The sequence below is a fragment of the Phalacrocorax carbo genome, chromosome 1 (genome assembly GCF_963921805.1).
Source record: "Phalacrocorax carbo chromosome 1, bPhaCar2.1, whole genome shotgun sequence".
Classification (NCBI taxonomy): Eukaryota; Metazoa; Chordata; class Aves; order Suliformes; family Phalacrocoracidae; genus Phalacrocorax; species Phalacrocorax carbo.
The window spans coordinates 205,758,128-205,775,839 of record NC_087513.1 but is presented as its reverse complement, the minus strand read 5'-3'; the positions used below and the strand labels follow the sequence as shown (position 1 = coordinate 205,775,839).

At 43.8% G+C, this 17,712-nt stretch overlaps 1 protein-coding gene across 5 annotated transcripts in view; it reads right to left on the bottom strand.

Annotated features, from left to right (window-relative positions):
* MTMR2 (myotubularin related protein 2) overlaps positions 1–17,712 on the bottom strand; it is a 65,123-nt gene that overhangs the window by 13,251 nt on the left and 34,160 nt on the right. For 4 of the 5 annotated variants that reach the window (XM_064441330.1, XM_064441331.1, XM_064441333.1 and 1 more), the window contains 5 exons: positions 13,464–13,539; positions 10,191–10,285; positions 9,902–10,012; positions 7,767–7,868; positions 6,991–7,074 (listed from right to left, as the gene is read on the bottom strand). In XM_064441330.1, coding sequence (XP_064297400.1) covers positions 6,991–7,074; positions 7,767–7,868; positions 9,902–10,012; positions 10,191–10,285; positions 13,464–13,539 — 468 coding nt within the window. Of the gene's footprint in view, positions 1–6,990; positions 7,075–7,766; positions 7,869–9,901; positions 10,013–10,190; positions 10,286–11,185; positions 11,398–13,463; positions 13,541–17,712 lie in introns of those variants that run through there. The other variant, XM_064441332.1, reaches the window with a different exon arrangement.

The following is a 17,712-nucleotide window of genomic DNA, read 5'->3' as shown; positions in this document are numbered from 1 at the left end:
GGAGAGCAGGGAATTGTACACACATCACCGAGCTCAGCATGCCCTGATGGGGAAGCAACTTGACAGCTTCCCTGATGATAACCTCCAGGTAACACTCAAAGCACAATGGGGACAGATCCTGACAATCAGCAGACTTAGTTTGGCTGATGCTGGGAGTAACAGGTCAAAATGGTGTTGTTGCTACTGCATGACTGCAAGGAGAAATTTAAACAGATGCATGCTGCAGCAGGGATGAGCATCGACGTAAAGCATCTCTGTGGGGAAGACAGATCTACTACAGTGAACATGGCCAAACTGTTAAGCAGAGGGTCTGATTTAGAGAAACATCAGCTCTTAAAACAATACCTACTTTTGTTCTAATAAACAGTACTTCATTCTAAGAAGGGTGGTGGGACACTGATTACCACTGTTGTGGCTCCCACAGGAAATAAATGACAAATCTAACACAAGTCAGACGAGCTGTGGTAATTATGGTTGACCCATACAGACTGCAGCCAGTTCCCTGTCAGATCGGTGAGTCGTGCTGTCAAAACAGGTCATGGTTAGAAATATGAGGAGAGGACAGACCTTCTGTCTAATGCTGGTCACACCCTGCTTGTGAACCACCCCTGATCCTGGGGCCCTCCCTGGGAAGAAAATGTTACTACAAGGAATCAGCAAAGCTGCCAGGATCATGAGTACCCCAAAACCCCAGAGAAAAGCTATTTTTGGCACTGCCTGAAGACAAAGAAGTGGCAGAAACAGGCTTCAGACAGTGTGTACACAGTCCAAGCTTACTTGTGGGTAAAACATGCTCAGAGGCCTACCTGCTGTACACAGCACGGATGAGAGCTCCTGGGTCCACCAGCTCTGCTGTCAACCAGGGAATAGCAAAACTCTTGCTCTTAGCTGTCCATCAGCTGTTATCAAACTGGTTACTATCTGGAAGCGAACTAATGGCAAATGACTAAATCGTTCTCAGTCCTGTCCTGTTAAGTATGTGACTGCACCGCAATGGATCCACCAGCCACGCTTGGAGATTTCACCTCCCCCAAATCTGAATTAAAATTATGCTGTCGGCACACTCTTGGCCAGGAAAATAGGACTTGACAAGCAGTTACATGGAAGAAAAGCTCCTTTTTGTTCTACCCTGCAACCCTACCAGTGTTCACTGAGAGGATGGAACAGTCACTGGCACTGTAAATCACCCTCTGCACAGTGCTGGGCAGAACAGCTTCAGCACATGCTGCTTGATCCAGAACTGACACCTCCAAAGCTCTTTCAGCCGCCACCCTGACAAATATCAATGAAATCTTTCCTTTGCAATAGCCCAGACCAGGAAAACCCATGACAATCCCTCAAAGAAAGAAAAGATGTTGTATATCAGCGTTCAAATATCCTTTGAATCAGAAGGAATGTCTGCTTTCCCCTGAAACAGGAACCTTGAATCACACCACCACCCAAAGAGGGCTTTGGATTCAGATCATGACTTTCTCTAAGGACTCAAAGCAAGGAGAAATAAGCAAAGTAGGCTAGAAGAGGAGCTGAATTTGCATCTTCCCAGGACGTTTGCCATGATGCAGTGTAGCTTGGGCATTTATTCATGCTCCTTTGGATTTGCACTTTCCCCAGCTGGAATCAATAGAAAAAGCTAAACATGATATAAAGCACATTGGTATTTCCTCATATAAGATGCATTTCACTGCTTCCTGGGAAGTTGTAAGCACCCAAAAGCCTGCTATCAAAGCAACCCAAGCTGTTACAGATGTAACTCAAGAAGCCTCTGCAGGCTCAGGACCAGCTCTGGGAGCCGCCTGCCTGTGCACCTGCAGGAGGAACCCAGGCATGCCTTGCTAACAGCGGGTGTTGATGGTCCAGAAGCTGCCATGGAACGTGGCTGCTGGGTGTCCACATTAGTGACCAGAGCATGCTGCCCTGACTGGTGCACAAGGTCTGTCTTCTCCAGGTAAACTAACAGCACTAGTAGACACTGATTTCAGGGGAACTCACGTGGTTGGTTGCTGCCAGAGGGCAAAGTGAGGAAGGCAATATGGCCGCATCTATAGTCATAAATTAAACATGCCCATGACCGTTCTCACTGAGGCCAGCTGGCACAGTATGCCTCGCATCCATACTATTAAACTCATTTATCCTTAAAACAGGGCAGTTTGTCTGAACTGGTCATCCTTGGCTTGTGCCAACCTCTGAACTGTGCCCAGGTCTGGCAGCAGGCAAGCTGGCCTTGCAGCCCTCCTTCTTCTCTGCTCTACAAGGGCTCAACTGTCTCTTCAGGTCCCAGCTCTGACACGGCCAAGCTGCAAACTGCAGCTCAGAGCGCCAAGGACACTGCAAAGCAATGTGAAAGAGCTGCGTGAAAATCCATAGAGAGGCAAGAAATGTAAAACTGCAGATAGAGGAAGAGAATTGTTGAGATGGGGATCGCTAGGAGCTCAAAGTTTCAAGGGAAAACAACATCACAAAATGGTAAAAAATGCAAAAAGAAAAACTGCGAGTCTAGTAGGCCGTCACTGGGTGAGGGCCAACAGCTGGTTCATCTGTGTAGTGGTGTTGGCATTACTGGTGCCAGATGGCAACAACAACACAACTGAGGGAGGTGCAGGTGCTGATCCTTCTCCTCTCGCTAGTGCCTGCCTGGCCAGGAAAGTCTCTTCAGATACCTCCTCTGAGGTGATGAGTGCTAATGCTCAGCCTAGTAGCTTGTTAAGTCCTTGCTATCTGTTTTGTGTGTTAGCCAGTAAATAACTGCTTTATACTTTCAACCTGCACATACCCTGCTGGCAGAGTGTCTTTGTGCATGGCTAAAGATACTCAAACGTACTCAAAAGAGGGACAGTAACAGCTTGGACTGAAGCTTTGCCTGGAACTTGTGATGAAGGCACCCCAGTGCTTGGGAACGCTCCTTACTACAGTATCATCTAACCACAGAGGTGCAGCCTTTGTGTCATCTCCACACACAAACCAGACTTGCTTTCCCTCTAGATATTCATTCGTGCCTTACTTCAGTGACCTGTGCCCAGTTATCACTTGACCTATGCACATTGTAGAAGATGGAGTTTCTCTGTTTGCAGGGAAAAACTGTTGAAGGCACACTAGCATGACACTGAAACCACCACCTTGCAAAGCACACGTTTAAGCTTAAGCACATGAGGATCTTTCACTGACAGGAAAAAAAATAATTTCCTTGCTGGAATTACACACAGTCACATCTCTCTATGGGATCCAGTAGACTGATTCTGAGCTTAGCCACACAGGTACATCCTGAGCTACAGTGGGCAAGGCAGGGAGGGTCCCGAGGTACACCAGCAGTGCCTCTCTCAAACTTGGTTTGAGCCACAAGATACAAAGTGACTGAGCACATTAGTTGAGGTGCATCCTTACACCAACACAGCATACAGCTGCCCCAGCCAAGCTGGTCCCTCTGCCAAGTACTCAGCCCAGGTTGTGCCCACTTGGCACAAGAGAGCTGTGATCCGTTTTACAGTAGATGCATACCTAGTATAAGCTGGACCTCAGTTAAACCATGGGACATCTAACAAGTTCAAGCCTCATTTTGCTCCCCTAAATTACACCCAACAATCCTCTGTAGGATGCTGTTCTCATGCTCTACCTTTCCCACTTTGGTTGTATAGTAATGCTGGGCACTTCTTGTACCTTCCAAACAGGTCAGCTCCTCTTCTGAATTATTAAGTTCTGTATGTTTTCTCTGAAAGCAGCAACCACAGCCCTATACTGTGGCACCCTGGTACACATGCCCAGAGGACAGAATTAGATAAGCATGACTTCTGTAGGGAAACATCACACATTTCCAGCTTCACAACACCTTGTAATATTTTCCAAGTGCTCCCCACCTTGTTAAGGAAAATGAAAGCTTTAAGTTACTCCAAAGGGATCTCAAGGCTTTTTGGTTTCAACTGAGTCTTATTCACTTTGCAATTCTGTTTTATACTCTGCCAGCCCGCGTGTAATAAAAATCAGGGAGCAATTTCAGTTTTAAATTTCATTTGCCACATGTGATTCCATTTACCAACTAAATCCCAAACCTCTGAGTTCCTTTTGTTCTCTGCAGGTTGCTTATTACTCCCCATAGTTTTACACAATCACAGATTTTTAATAAGTTACATATTTCCTTCTTTCCCAAGAATGCTAACAGAGAAGGTAGGGGTTTACCAAATATCTTTCCTAATTACTACAATCTCTATCATATCAACATACTTATATTAATCTGAAAAAAAAAAAAAAATTCATCATACCACATGCAAACTTGCCATGTCTACCAGTGTAGACATAGATCCTACCATGGATCCTAATCTGAAAGTCTTTTCTGGATGCTTGGTAGCTGGCTTCTGCTTTCGCGCTGTTCCCCTCTCTCTCTGTCCCTGCTCCCACATGGAAATGACTAACCTGGCCTAAGATATACCAAGTTAATGCCTGGCTGTACTGCTGGGCTGCTTATGCCCTAGGCCAGCTCCTCTCTAATAGTTTTTAAACCAATTCCAAAAGGTCCTGCAGATAGTGCGTATGTCCTGCTTTGCTATTTCTGATCACAATTCATACAGTCAGAGGCAAGTAATCCCATTATCTCATTTGATGATGCCAGTTTTGTTTCACTGTTAATGAATCCCTGCTGCCATTTCGGGACATAATCCTGATTTACTGCAGTATTTGTTATTGCTTTAACAGAACCTGGTTGGATTAAGAAAAAAGACTAAGACATTCACACAGATAAATTGAACATCCATAGTTACAAATGCTGAAATTAAATAAACAGACTGAAATACCTAAAAGTTTTGGAGAGGACATAAAGCTTCACGCTGCAGGACCTAAATCAACTCTAACAAAAGGGATGAAATTCTCTTCCTGGCCAGATCAGAACATAAATGTCTACTGCAGTGCAGTTTGCATCTTCTTCAGCAGCTGGTATTGGTCACTTTTGGAGATAAGCTACCAGAACAGATGGATTGCATGATCTGGAATGGGAATGGCTGTGACCCATCATGGGTAAATTTCAGATAGGTCGCGGCTGCAAAAATTCCTGGTTTGCATTCATTTTTGCAGTTACCAATGTAAGCAAATGACTGAGGGCTTCAGCACACAGACATCAGCTCAGTTTCTTGACATTAGCAGTCAGGCTAAGTTTTTCCTGTCCACTCAAAAATGATACAAAAGCAGGTCATAATGAAAGAAGTACCTGCTGCAGCAATGTCTCAATCATGGCATGCTTTGCACACAACAGTGCTACCTCGTGAGATCGGAAACAAAGACATCACAGCCCAGAGTCCCATTTTCTTTACAGAAAGGCCACAGAGAGCTGCAAATCACATGCATATAAATATATGTATCCAATATGTAAGTATATGTAACCAAGCTCCTGCCAAATTTAAGGTACAGCCAATCACAATATAAAAACTAATATGGATAGAAAAGCCTGTATTCTAAAAACAGATAAGCCAGGATTAAGAAATTTGAATTATTTACCCTGAAATTCTCAAGAGCCACCCTTCCTTCTTTGCAGGTATCGCAAGAATGTCTTTTGTACTTCATCTGTTTTAACTGAAGCTTGGCTAACTGAATGCTGTGCTTTTCAATGGAGATTATTTTGATAGCACAGGAATTCTTTAGTCTTTACTCTAAAGTTCTCAGTCCTGTAAAGAAGCATCTTTGCCGCAGAGCTTGGGCTGCACATCCTTCTTTATAAACAGATCTTTCCTTAAAATAACTACTAAGAGGCAAATTCTAAACAAAGCAATAATCACTGCATTATCTGGTCTTATTAGTCAAAGTCGACCTTAGATACTATGCGTGTCATTGATTACAAATGACCGGAGTTTGTTTCTACTAGGATTTTAGATTGTGGTATCTCATTGCAAAACATACACTTTTTTGCAATGAAGACAGCAGAGGTAAGATACATCTTGCTTTCAATTAGCAGCCCAGAAGCCAGCGATCCATCTTAGGCAGCTATTTTAGGAGGGAACAAATCACCCCCAACAGTGAAGCTCTCTCTCCCCATCTGTTAATGACAGGCCTAGATAACCAATTTAGAAGGCATGCCCAGCTTTTAGAAGACTAAAGCCAGGAAAATGAATCCCTCCCTTAGGTTTTGGATGTTAGGAATTGGACGAACAATTAGGCTAGGGCAGATGTCTTGTTTTGGTTTGCTTTATGGGAAAGACCCAAATAAATCCTTAAATTACAGGGCTGTAAATTGCCTAATTTTACAAAGGAAAATTGGTTTTATCCTGGCAGATCCGGATGAGACAAAAGTTTACTGTGTCCAAGGAAAAACTGTCACCAAATTGGGCTGTCTCCTCAACTTGAGGATTTTATGACAAGAGTGATTTCATTATAAAAAACAAAATTCTCACATCTTTTGCCCCAGGGAGGACCACTCAAGTTTTTATCGCAGTATTCCTAATTGACAGCCTACCACTTCATGATCATTAACAGCTTTGACCAGTCTACTCTGGACACACTGCAACTGTCTGTTCCAAGCTAAGGTTAACCGCAACACTCTCTAGGCTGATCCCTACGCTGATTCCTCAAGAAAAAGGCGGCATTCTACATGTAATTTATTTTCCTTCTAAGTTCCTCTTTGAGATAACTTACAGAAAACAGGAAAGAATTAAAACTGATACAAGCAAGAGCTGAGGTGTGAAACTCAACGATGGGATGTCTGCACCTGCAAAACGCGTCTTCGTTCTGCATCGCCAGCAGTGGCTGATGACTAAGCCAGAGCAATAGTTTTTTCCACCACAGCCTAAAGTCAGTTTTCTGCAGCCTGTGTAATCTCCATCAGTGGATGCAACTATCTCTAAAGCTGTACTGCTGTCATCAATCACTGCAGTGTGGAGAACAATGTCCTAACCCAGCCCACACGACATTTGTCAGCAGGATCATTCTCCACTCCATAAAACCTGTAATAACGTTACTGCACAGAGCCTCGCTTCTGAAGAGTAAAGTGGATGAGGAAGGACATGGCACAGTACCCACCTGTCTTCTGTACTCCCACGTGGGGTCATACACCTTCCATCCATTTTCTGGAAAAACCTCTTTGTATTCAAATGCAAAAAGTGGCTGAAAGAAAGAAAATTTACAATTAAGAGCCCAGTTCCAGGATGTCTGATATCTCAAATAACAACTCATGACTGGACCTTTTTTTCCCCCCACTGCACAACTTTTCTTTCAGGGCTTTGTGAAAAAGATCAACATGCTCACTGTAGCAGGTAATTAGTACAAAAACGCACTTTCCTCTATATCCCTGACCATGCTTGCCTATTACCTAGTACTTCATGGACAAAAGGAGTTTATTATTAAAGAGGAAGAATAGACTACCTGGGCAAGAATGCTTTTACATATTAAGAACTAGATCTTTTCAACCTGTATTTGAAGCAAAATTGCAGTGTCATAACACAACAGAACAGATGAACCAACTGCAGTCCAGAATTGGGAGCCGCACGGTCACCATTTGCTCCAAACCTCTGATGGATGTCACTGTGCTTTGAATATTTTCCCTCTTTTATGAGGATGTGAGTATCAATAACTTATTTTCCATGCATGAAGGAATCCAGCCCCACAGTAGTAGACTTGTCCTGTTTTTGCAAAATCTAAATTCCTGCAGAATTAATTCTAAGACATATTTAAAAGAACAGCATTTCTCTTCCTTCAACAAAATGTACCCCATGTGAATATCCAGGTAGATGGGACTAAACAAAACAGCTTACTGCCACTCTGTGTCTTTTGGTAACAACTGAAAAGAAAATATTTACCAGATTATTTGAAACCGGGAAAGCATATTTCATTAGGTTCTCAAATATGGATCGTCTAGTTCTCCCTTCAGGCTTATGAGCAAATCTCAAGTTTCGAATATCCTAGGAAAAAAGAGGGAAATCAAATTGCAGATTTCTGAACCACTTCAACATCCAAAGAAACACCAAAAGCCAGCATTCAAAATAGGGTCACATCACAATGCTCTTTCTAGTACTGATTTAGTACCATACTTTGAACACCGTTGTACTGCAACTCCAGGCTTGGTTCAGTGGTCGTCTGCAGCCTCCAAACCCTGCCACACCTGCAGAGAGCAGAGGGAGTGCACAGGCATGCCTGATCAGTGGCATCTTGCTTCTCCATGAAGCTTTCTACCTGCTGAAAGTCTAGAGGAGAGCTCCACTCAGGGACAAGCTATCCCTGACCGGCAGGACTTTGAGAGACAGACCTCCTAGCTCTTACCAGGCTCTGAGGCTGGGCTGTGCCAGAAGACTGGCAGGGACTGCCTCACAAAGTACCTCCGTAGAGCTACTGCACATAGGGTGCCCAAGCCCAGCCAGTTTGATGCAAAGCAACTAATGCCATATCCCTTTAAAGCTTCCATCTCTGAGAGCACTAGAGAATAGTTTTCTAGTTTTTCAGAAAGTTTCAACTCCTCCACTTTGCACAGCAGCACACTTTCCATGGAGTGGTAACCCAAGACCTCCTTTCTATACTCGTCTACAAAATCAAGTTCAGAAACTAAATAAAGCATCTCTAAGATAAAAGATTTTCCAGCCAAGCCTACAACTCAAACACCTGTAGTAAACAGTTTAAAAGCCACCAACAGGAAATGAGCTATCAAGTTCAAGCATATGAAGATAGTACAGCAAGTCAGAGAATGAGATAAACCGCTAAAGACTTAACTATCTCACAAGACAGAGATTAGGGAGTTGGTCTCAGATAGAGAACATTTCAGAATGCATCAGCTGTATCTGTACCTGATACAGCACTAAACTGCTCTGCATATCCTGGGCCAAGCTACATAGGGCCAAAATACCTACCATATAGTTTGTGCCTGTGTTTCCCACCCAAGGAAATGATGCAGTTCACTCCAAACCTGACCATGTGTGCAAATTTGCATATAGGCAAAATGGCTGAGAACTAGGAATCCAGATCAAAACAGGGAACAGAGTGGCCTGCCAGCACAAGCACCTCAACGTTAGCCAGGGAGGATCATGACTGCAATAGGACATGGGAGCAGCTGGATGATTACATCAACTGCTCTTGACTCAGCACGCCCACAGCTTGTGAGTCTGCTCAGCTTCCTGGTGCCTCGAAATCACAGCAGTGACCAGAGCTGTCGGGGCTCATTTTCATTCCTCCATCTGCCCTTATCCAGAAAGTGGCATCCTTTCAGCCTTGAGGGGGCTCTGAAAAAAGCAGCCTGAGACCCATGAGGTTGAGAATCTAGCTCCTCCTGCATTGACAGCAAGGGAAGCAGAGGGGCTGTGCCCTGGTGAACAATGGAGGTATGAATTTAGGACTGGAGATGGTGGCTTTATCTACACTGTGGGTCTACAGTACGTAGACACTAGGAGACGAATTGTTAATTTTCAGTGAAGTTTGCATTTCCAACTATTCCAAGGGCTCTTGAGAGGCACACGTGTAATATCTACTGGCTTGAAAGAAATGAAAGAACAGCCTCGAGGACGACTGAAGGCTACTTGCCAGTCCCCTACCACAAAGCACAGCAGCAGGTAGATGTAAGCTAATGATTTAGGGGGAAACGTGCCCCTTTCTTGCTCTTGAAATGCAAGTGAGTGAAAGGCATCCTGTACTCCACAATGACTGGAGTCTTCCTGGGATAGCCTGGTGAGCAACCCCGAGAACTGCATTAGTGGGATGCAGGCTTAGGCTTCCCACTATGAAAAAAGACATTACCTAGAACAAAGCCTGAATAAAGGTCTGGGTCTCGTCTCATATAAGTGGAGCTGGAGAATCCTGAAAATTACTTTTAAAATCATATGTTTTTTGAAGTGTGTGAAGTCATACTGACTGAAATGTTTTCTAGAACTTCCTACAATACTACAGAGAAAACCTTTTAAAATGTATATTCCCCTTCCCCTATTGTTGTTAAACACAGATAAAAGTTTACCTTGCATACAATCTCCAGCCCATACGAATTCTCACCACGACTGGAAGCACCTCCAATTTTCTCCACTCTGTTGATTACACCTAAAGATGCATCTAGGACAAAAGGAGGGTCCTGTAGACAGTTGAAATTTGTGAGTTTAAAAAGGGGAGGGGGAAAAAGTCCCCAGTGACTGCTCCCTTACGCTTACATTCCCAAACATATAGCTATGATTCACACAGAATTACTCTGAAAGAACACCTAGGTCTGAAGATTGAATAGCCAACAAAAGCAGATGGTTTCAAAAGCTTACCCGTTCCATGCTTTTAAAATATAGTCTATAATTGGTAACAGTAAGGGTTCCTCTGATTGCTCCAGTGAAGGGGCAGATGTAAGTAACATCCTTAGCTTAAAAAAAAAAAAAAAAAGGAAAAAAAAGTTGTTAAGTTCATGGTTAATTTATGGGAGTAAAATTATGACAGCAACAATACTTGAGGGCTCTACTTTTCAGATCACAAAATGAAAACAAGCTTAATCTGGGCTTCTAGTCTAGAGCCAATACATAAGTTTCAGTTCTGTGGAGAAGGCAAGAGTTTAGGTATAAACCGAATTCCAGGCAAATACCATCGCCTAGGATCCTCCTACCTTTGCACAGAAATACTACCCCTGTAAAAAAGCCAGTATTCAACTGCAGACTGTTTACTCTTACTGAGCAATGCATTGCCAGTAGCTGAGAACAGCATGCACAAAAAGAAGAGTCAGTTCCTGCCTGGATGCACACATTTGAAGCTGACAGCAGTTCTACATGTGGCTTTTAGGATGCTTGGGTTCTTCTGCTCATCCTTGCATGTAGAGTCAGCCCTGGGATGAAGGCCCTCATGCTAAAACCCAGTGGAGCTACAGGAATTTCCAGCAGCCACAAATCTCTATAGCACCTAGCTGGTAGTGATCTTAAGTCTGAAGTCAGCAACAATTCAATTATTTTTGAACCTGAGTGATGGTGACTCAAAACAGTCCCCTTCTTGAAAGGCCTCAAACGTTTCTCACTTGTTCCAGAAAAAGGCAAGAGATGCTGCTGGTTTTCCACAGCAAACACCTCCCCTAACTGCTCTTCTGTTTTACATCAATTAAAAATGCCAACATTAAAGTCATTCTCTCCCCACTCCCCACTGCCCAGCAGTGACCCATCACATCTTCTGCCACTGAAGCAGTTGGCTGGCTGTGCCAAGGCAGTGGTTCACGCTCTCACCAACTAGTAATGACACCCCTCAAATACACAGAGGTCCTTTCAGAAGGAGACCCACTGACCACAGCTGCCAGATCCATGAAAGAATTCCCTGGACCATCTTAACCTCAAGCCTCCAAACCCTAAGGGATCCATTTTGCAAGGGCTGTGTGAAGTCAGGAGGACAGCTCGCCTCCCATCCAGGTGACAGCCACCACGCACAGGAGGCATGAGGGTACTGGGGTGTCAGCATGGGGACCTGAATTTCTTCTACCTTCATCCCATGAGATTTAGCCTGGAGGGAAGGAGGAAGAGAGACTGCCTTACTCCAGGGCACTGACAACTAATATAACTAAACCATCCTCACATCAGCTCTGCTTCTGCATAGCCCTCACTGACTCTCAAGATCTGGATATGGAGAAGGATCCTTGAAATATCAGGAGTGACTAATTCAGAGCAAAATACATAGCACAGAATTTTTGGTTAAAAATAAAATAAAATATATGTACACACACTAGCAATTTCGTTTATTTATTTTAATTTACATGCATTTGGTCAAAGGACAGTTAAACACAAAATGCTTCCACCCAGTTCTAATTAAACCAAGTGTTTCATTACTGGCTGATTATTAATCACTTCTTTTCAAAACCTAGTTTGACAGAGGTTTGAAAGCAGACTCATGAAGCATAATAAGAGCGAGGGCAGCCTGCCTGGTTTTTCCCCTAGAGTTCCCATTATTCAAAATGTTAAAAAAACCAAAATCAACTAATTAGAGAAGTGTGCATTTACATCTGAAAAGGAACACGATTTCTCAGTAAAAAGGAAAGGTGCTAGAAGAATGTTTTCCAGGTAAGGAATTCTAGGCATGATCTCAAACACTGGCCTTGCCAGCCTGTAAGCCACATCACCTTTCACATTTGCATTTTATTAGCTTGGTTTCCTGAAGTAACAATTTTACTTGATTACACTGCACATGTACACATGTACCCACACACATGGCTTGCCTGACCTTAACCCTACCATGGCTGTATGATTTCAGCAGCCTTTATGTGAAAAATAGGGATCTCCAAGGCATTAAAATGCTTCACTGTTTGTGAGAATAGATGCCAGGTATAACAGAGAGGTTGTGCTAGTGCTGCTACCAAGGGGAAGTCTAATAAGCTCAGTCTTTGGTAGATGTAAGAGAATCCATATGGGAGGAAGACATTGGAAACCAGGATTTACTAATTCCCCTGCTTATGGAATTCCTTCTTTTACAGGGCCAATCTTACCCTAGATTCTTGGGTTGGCTGAAATTACTTTTCTTACCTTCCCTGTAAAGTCCAAAGAGAATTACATTTGCCTTTCTTGACACTTTTAATAGGAAATAATTATTGCTGATGAATAATAAACACTTCCTTTTTGCTACCTTTAACTTCTTGCTGGACCAGGCACCTGCTGTCTGGTCTACTCCAAAAACCACCTGGTCTTACAGACTTACGTGGCTCATCATATCATTTGCCAACAGACAGAACGCTGGTAACTCTGATCTCTTAAACCATTCCCCAGGAACCCTTCAAAACATAGTCTTGCTGTCAGAGCTAACTGCACCTGAGCAGCGAGTTAGATGCCAGTCTGCAGTGCATGGCTGGAGTACGAGTTCAGAGTCCTTAGGAAAGGAGTAGACAAAAGGATTGAGCATTGAGGTATTTTTGGTGTGGTTTGGTTTCTTGCTTGTTCTTGTTTTTGGTGGTAGTGGTGGGTAGGGGTTTTTGGTGAGGTATTTTCAGTTTTGGTTTGGGGCTTTTTATTCTTACGAAGGCAAGATGTCAAACTAGTGAATGCAAAATTTTTGCACAGAAAATTAATCAAGAGGATTACTCAACCTTTCAGATTGGAGTGCATCAGAAAACCTGATGTATATCAGAATGTCTGGATGAAAAAAAGGAAAAAAGCCCCAAGTTCTCTGCAACAGCACTGTATCCTTTCCTGCAGTCTGTGACAGACATTCAACACACAATTGTGCTGTGTCACTCTGTCAACCTAAGAAGTAAGGGGTAACCTAAGAAGTTAGCCTGTGGCAAGCACAACTTGAAACAGCCACTCCATGTCCTCTCAGGAGGCAGCAACTACAAAGCCTACAACTTACCTCATCACTCATGCGAAGAAACATTGAATTGCCTTGTATTTGCAACATGCTAAGAGGAGACATATAGTTACTTTGGCTCATGTGCTACGCAATAACTCAATTAATGAAACAACCTGATCATGGTTCTCAAAGCACCAGCAATTTGTTGTTGTTGGTCAATCACCATGAAGATATTTTGCTCTATGGATATTCTATTTAGTCAGCAAACAACAGGGAATTTCCTCTTCACATACCCATGTCTTTAATGGTTTCTCCTGGTAGCAAAGGTGGCTCTTCCATTTCAGCCAATTTATTAGTCTCCCTCAGGACCTAGGTGAAAGATGGAGGTAGAAAAAGGTATTCATTATGTTTTCATATACCAAAAAGTTTACACTTACCTGCAACATGTCAACAATATCAAGGACAACAAATATTCAAAGATCCTGAGGTACCACCTAGTTTTTCGGCCTCTGAAAGGTCAACACAAAGCATGTGAGAGACCTTGGTGCAGTCCTCGAGCATACCACTGGGCCGTGCAGTCTTGTTTAAAGCAAGGATGTCTGTGATGGAGAGGTTGTGCAAAGCAGGCTGCGTGCTTTGGCAGCACACTTCCCAGGTGGCTGCCTTTCACGCTCCAACCTTCTCCTCCCCAGCCCATCATCACAAGTCAAACTCACCATTACATACAGAACCAAAGTGATCACTTCCTTTCCCAGTTGATGTGATCAACACTTACCATGATGCTATCAAGTAGAACAATTTCTAGTTTACACTGAGGAAAGTTAAAAACGACACCTTGTCACACCACTGTCTTCAGTGAGGGTCCGACAACTGCAAAGATCCCAATTTGGCTCAGCAGCAGTGACTTGTTACAAAGGTTATATGTTGATAGGCATGTACAGTTTTGATTTATTTATTTTATTTTTTGGCTGCCAAATGACCCTTCCTCCACTTTCCCTTGGGTTAAAGTTACACCACGGGACATTAATTTTCACAGATATGATTGCATTTACACAAGGGTTTTCACAAGAACAGCTGCTATAACAAGCAGATGGACATTTTAGGAAAGCACAGCTGTAACTATTTAAGCATAACCTGAGGTCTAAACCTCTGGTAAGAACTAGGGGAGAAGAGCATATGTAAGTGACCAAAATTAAGGCTAAGTCTATGTAGCCAAATGCAGATGGATTTAATCATATTGCCCATGCCTCAAACTGGCCAAATGACCACAACCGCAGCAGCACACCAGTTGCTCAACCTAATAACACAGACGTACTCTGCCTCACGCTGTAGTGACCACAAGGCTTTGGGTTTAAAGGTGGCGGCATCCCACCTGGTGGAGACAGGCAGGGAGAGCTCAAGTTTGCTTACAACTGAATGTGTAGACTCGCCCAAAATGCTTTCTTTATCTTAATGCGAGGACAGAGTTGTTTACATTTGGTATCAGGAAATCCCTGTGAAGAAAATTCAAAGGTATGGTCTAAAGTGGCACTCTAGAACCTGACACGTCTGTGGTCAACTTTCATGTAGCATCAAGCCAGAGCGAGAGCCTCAGGGAAGAAAAAATTCTCTAAACTATGCATAAAAATGAAAACAAAACCCAAAGAAATCCCATGTCACAATAAAACCATGTTCCAGCATTTTCACACAACAGACTGATGTATAGGTGAAAAGATTAACAAGATCAAAGCCTTATTGAGAACAAGATGTATATTTTTAAAAATGCATTCAAGAGACTTAAAAAAAATAATAAAAGCAAGCACAGTGCCAGCTTCCTAACAGGAACCTCACAATCACACCCACTTAGGCCAGCTCTTACCAGAGCAGCCGGACTGGGGTCTACAGGATGGATAAAGGGAGGTCACCATTGACAGAGCTCACACTGGCAGCACTGAACTTGCAGGAAAGCTTCTCCTCCCCCATGTCAGCAATACCAGTAAAAGCAACGTTTTGCTGGTATAACTAGCAGAAGTCTATACTGAGGCCTTCTTGTCAGCACAGCTGTGTTGGCCAAAGATCACATATCCCATCAAAGCCCTGAATCACGGCCTCCCTGACAAAAGCCTGTGATGTGATGTAAACCCACTCTCAACTCCTGTGTGTAGATTTTTGCATTTGAGTAACAGCCTTGAAATTAGGAGGATAACATCTGGATTACTCCAAATGAGACCGAGGCTAATTAGTCCTTAAGTGGTGGCCGTCTTTGTGGACTTTTATCTTGGAAGGACATTACTGAAAATACACTCTGAATTCAGGACACAAGCACAACTTCTTTGAGAAGGTCTGTACCCCAAATGGGCAACAGCTGCTGCTAGGATCACTTTGGTCAACAGCTGGACTTGCTGCTCTTCTGCAGATGCCAGTGGGAACATGTCCAGCTGCAAACATTTGGAGGACTAGGCTGTATCTTAAGCCAAAATAAATATGAGGTAACATACATAGAAAGTATTTGGCATCACAAATAGCTGCCATGATCACTAGGTGGGGAGTGCTCAGGTAGGCTTTAAACACTGTACTGCAGGTGGGGAAGAGGAGAGAAGAGCAGTATGAAAGACAAAGACCTCCACACCAACACCATTCTGCTAAAGACAAAGGTTGAAAGCTTTTTCAGTTCAAAAACTGGCTCCTCTAAGTGTAATAAAATCCATCTGCTCACTCGCACTCTCTGAGATGTGGAGTCCCATGGGTCAGAGGAAAGGATTAGTGATCCAAACCTGTGCTCACTTCAACGCAGGGCAGCGGATGGATGGCCTCCTGGAAGCACAACACTTCAAGGTCAACAGCTTCTGCCCCAATGGCCTCTCCCCACTGCAGACTAATCTGTCATTTTCACCATCCCACAGCTGACCTCATCTCCACACTTCATCTGCCTTCATGATGACTTCAAAGTCAGTGCAAGCATTGATACTGGGTAACAGCCCTGGTAACAGCCACCCTTCCCAAGAGGCTGAGACAGACATGGTCAGGAAGCCCAGGACAAACACTTCTCTGGTGTGCTGGTCTTTGCACCGTGAATGAGCCTCCTAGTTGGAACATGAACACTTGAAACCCATCCTGGCAGAAACCAAGAAATGAACAGTAGGCATTTTCCTGAAATCCACCTCCATCAATGGCTCCATAAAATTGATTTGGGGAAATACAATCTGTGTGCAGCTGATAATGCAGGTAGCAGGCACAGGAGGAGACATCTGGGGCAGTGCTAAAGGACAGGGGTGGCAGGAAGGAGGAAAAGCGTGTGGATAAGGAAAGGAGAGTTTTGGAAAGAGATTGGGGGAAGAATGGGATGGCACAATGCATGTGGAGCTCTGGGAGGATGCTGACATCGTAGATGGACCTTCTGCCCCTTATATGACTAAGGAGATAACATGAACAGCCCCTCCATCTTCCTGCCATCCTCCCCTCCCCCACAAATCCAAAAATAGTTCAATAAACTGTCAGAAAAATCTTTTTTTGTTCATTAGCCTATTTTCAACACTAAAAATAACACACATGGGCCCAGTTTTAGCCCTCTGCAAATCTTGCAAAACAAAATTAAGAGCTCCAGTGAAGCAAGGAAGCAGGCAGGGGAGCCAGGGACACGACTGTGGCAGCACGGCTGCAAGAGAGTGACAGCTGGCTACTCACGTGTTAACGCTATTGAGGCAGGTACCATAAACATCTGTACCTGAAGTGTCTCTGTTTGCCTCAGGTTTTTAAAGTGTTCAGTGGGAGCAAAAACAAAGAGAGCTTTGAGATCTGCAATGAAGGTCGCAGCCAGAGCTGGGCAGAATCAGCATTACTTAGGAATAAGACCACGTTGATGTAGAGCCACACACTGGTCATATGGCACAAACATTGCTAAGATGGTTTCTGTAATAAACAAATACAACCACCAAAAATCACTAGACTACTCTGCCTTGCCTCTAAGCCAAACAAGGTTTTCGTTATCTTTTCCCCGCAAAAATGTTATGCTTGGTAACTGAGTCTCCAGGGGAATTAAAGAGCTTAGTTACACACCAGAATAACCTTTATCTCTGTCTTCTTTTACTGAGTAACATAATCTACCCATTCCACCCATCAGTTCTCCCTCTAGGTAAGAGAGCTCTCTGGGATGCTGGGCATGGGAGTACCTTAGCACCTAAACACAAGCCCTGCCTCAGCTCAGAGCGGGTGTGAGGACTTCACACCACCACCTACCTTTGTTCTCTGCTCAAGCAGCAACTTGGCAGAACAAACCCACACTTGCTAGATTTAACACCTGCTTCTCTTACTCCAGGATTCCACCTTGTGTTAGCTCCAACCCACCTACCCATGTCTGAAGGTGCAGAGCTCTCTCATAGCACCTAAGGCAGGAAAACCCCAGCACTGTATTGTTGACACAACCTCCAGATCTCAGCAAAGTGATCGCCTCCGTTGCTTGCATGCCTGGGGTCAGGGAAAGAGGTTTAGATCCTGCTAAAAAGGTAAGACTGCTCCCTGCCTCATCCCTTACCTCTCCATACTGCAGTTCAGGATACTGCAGTT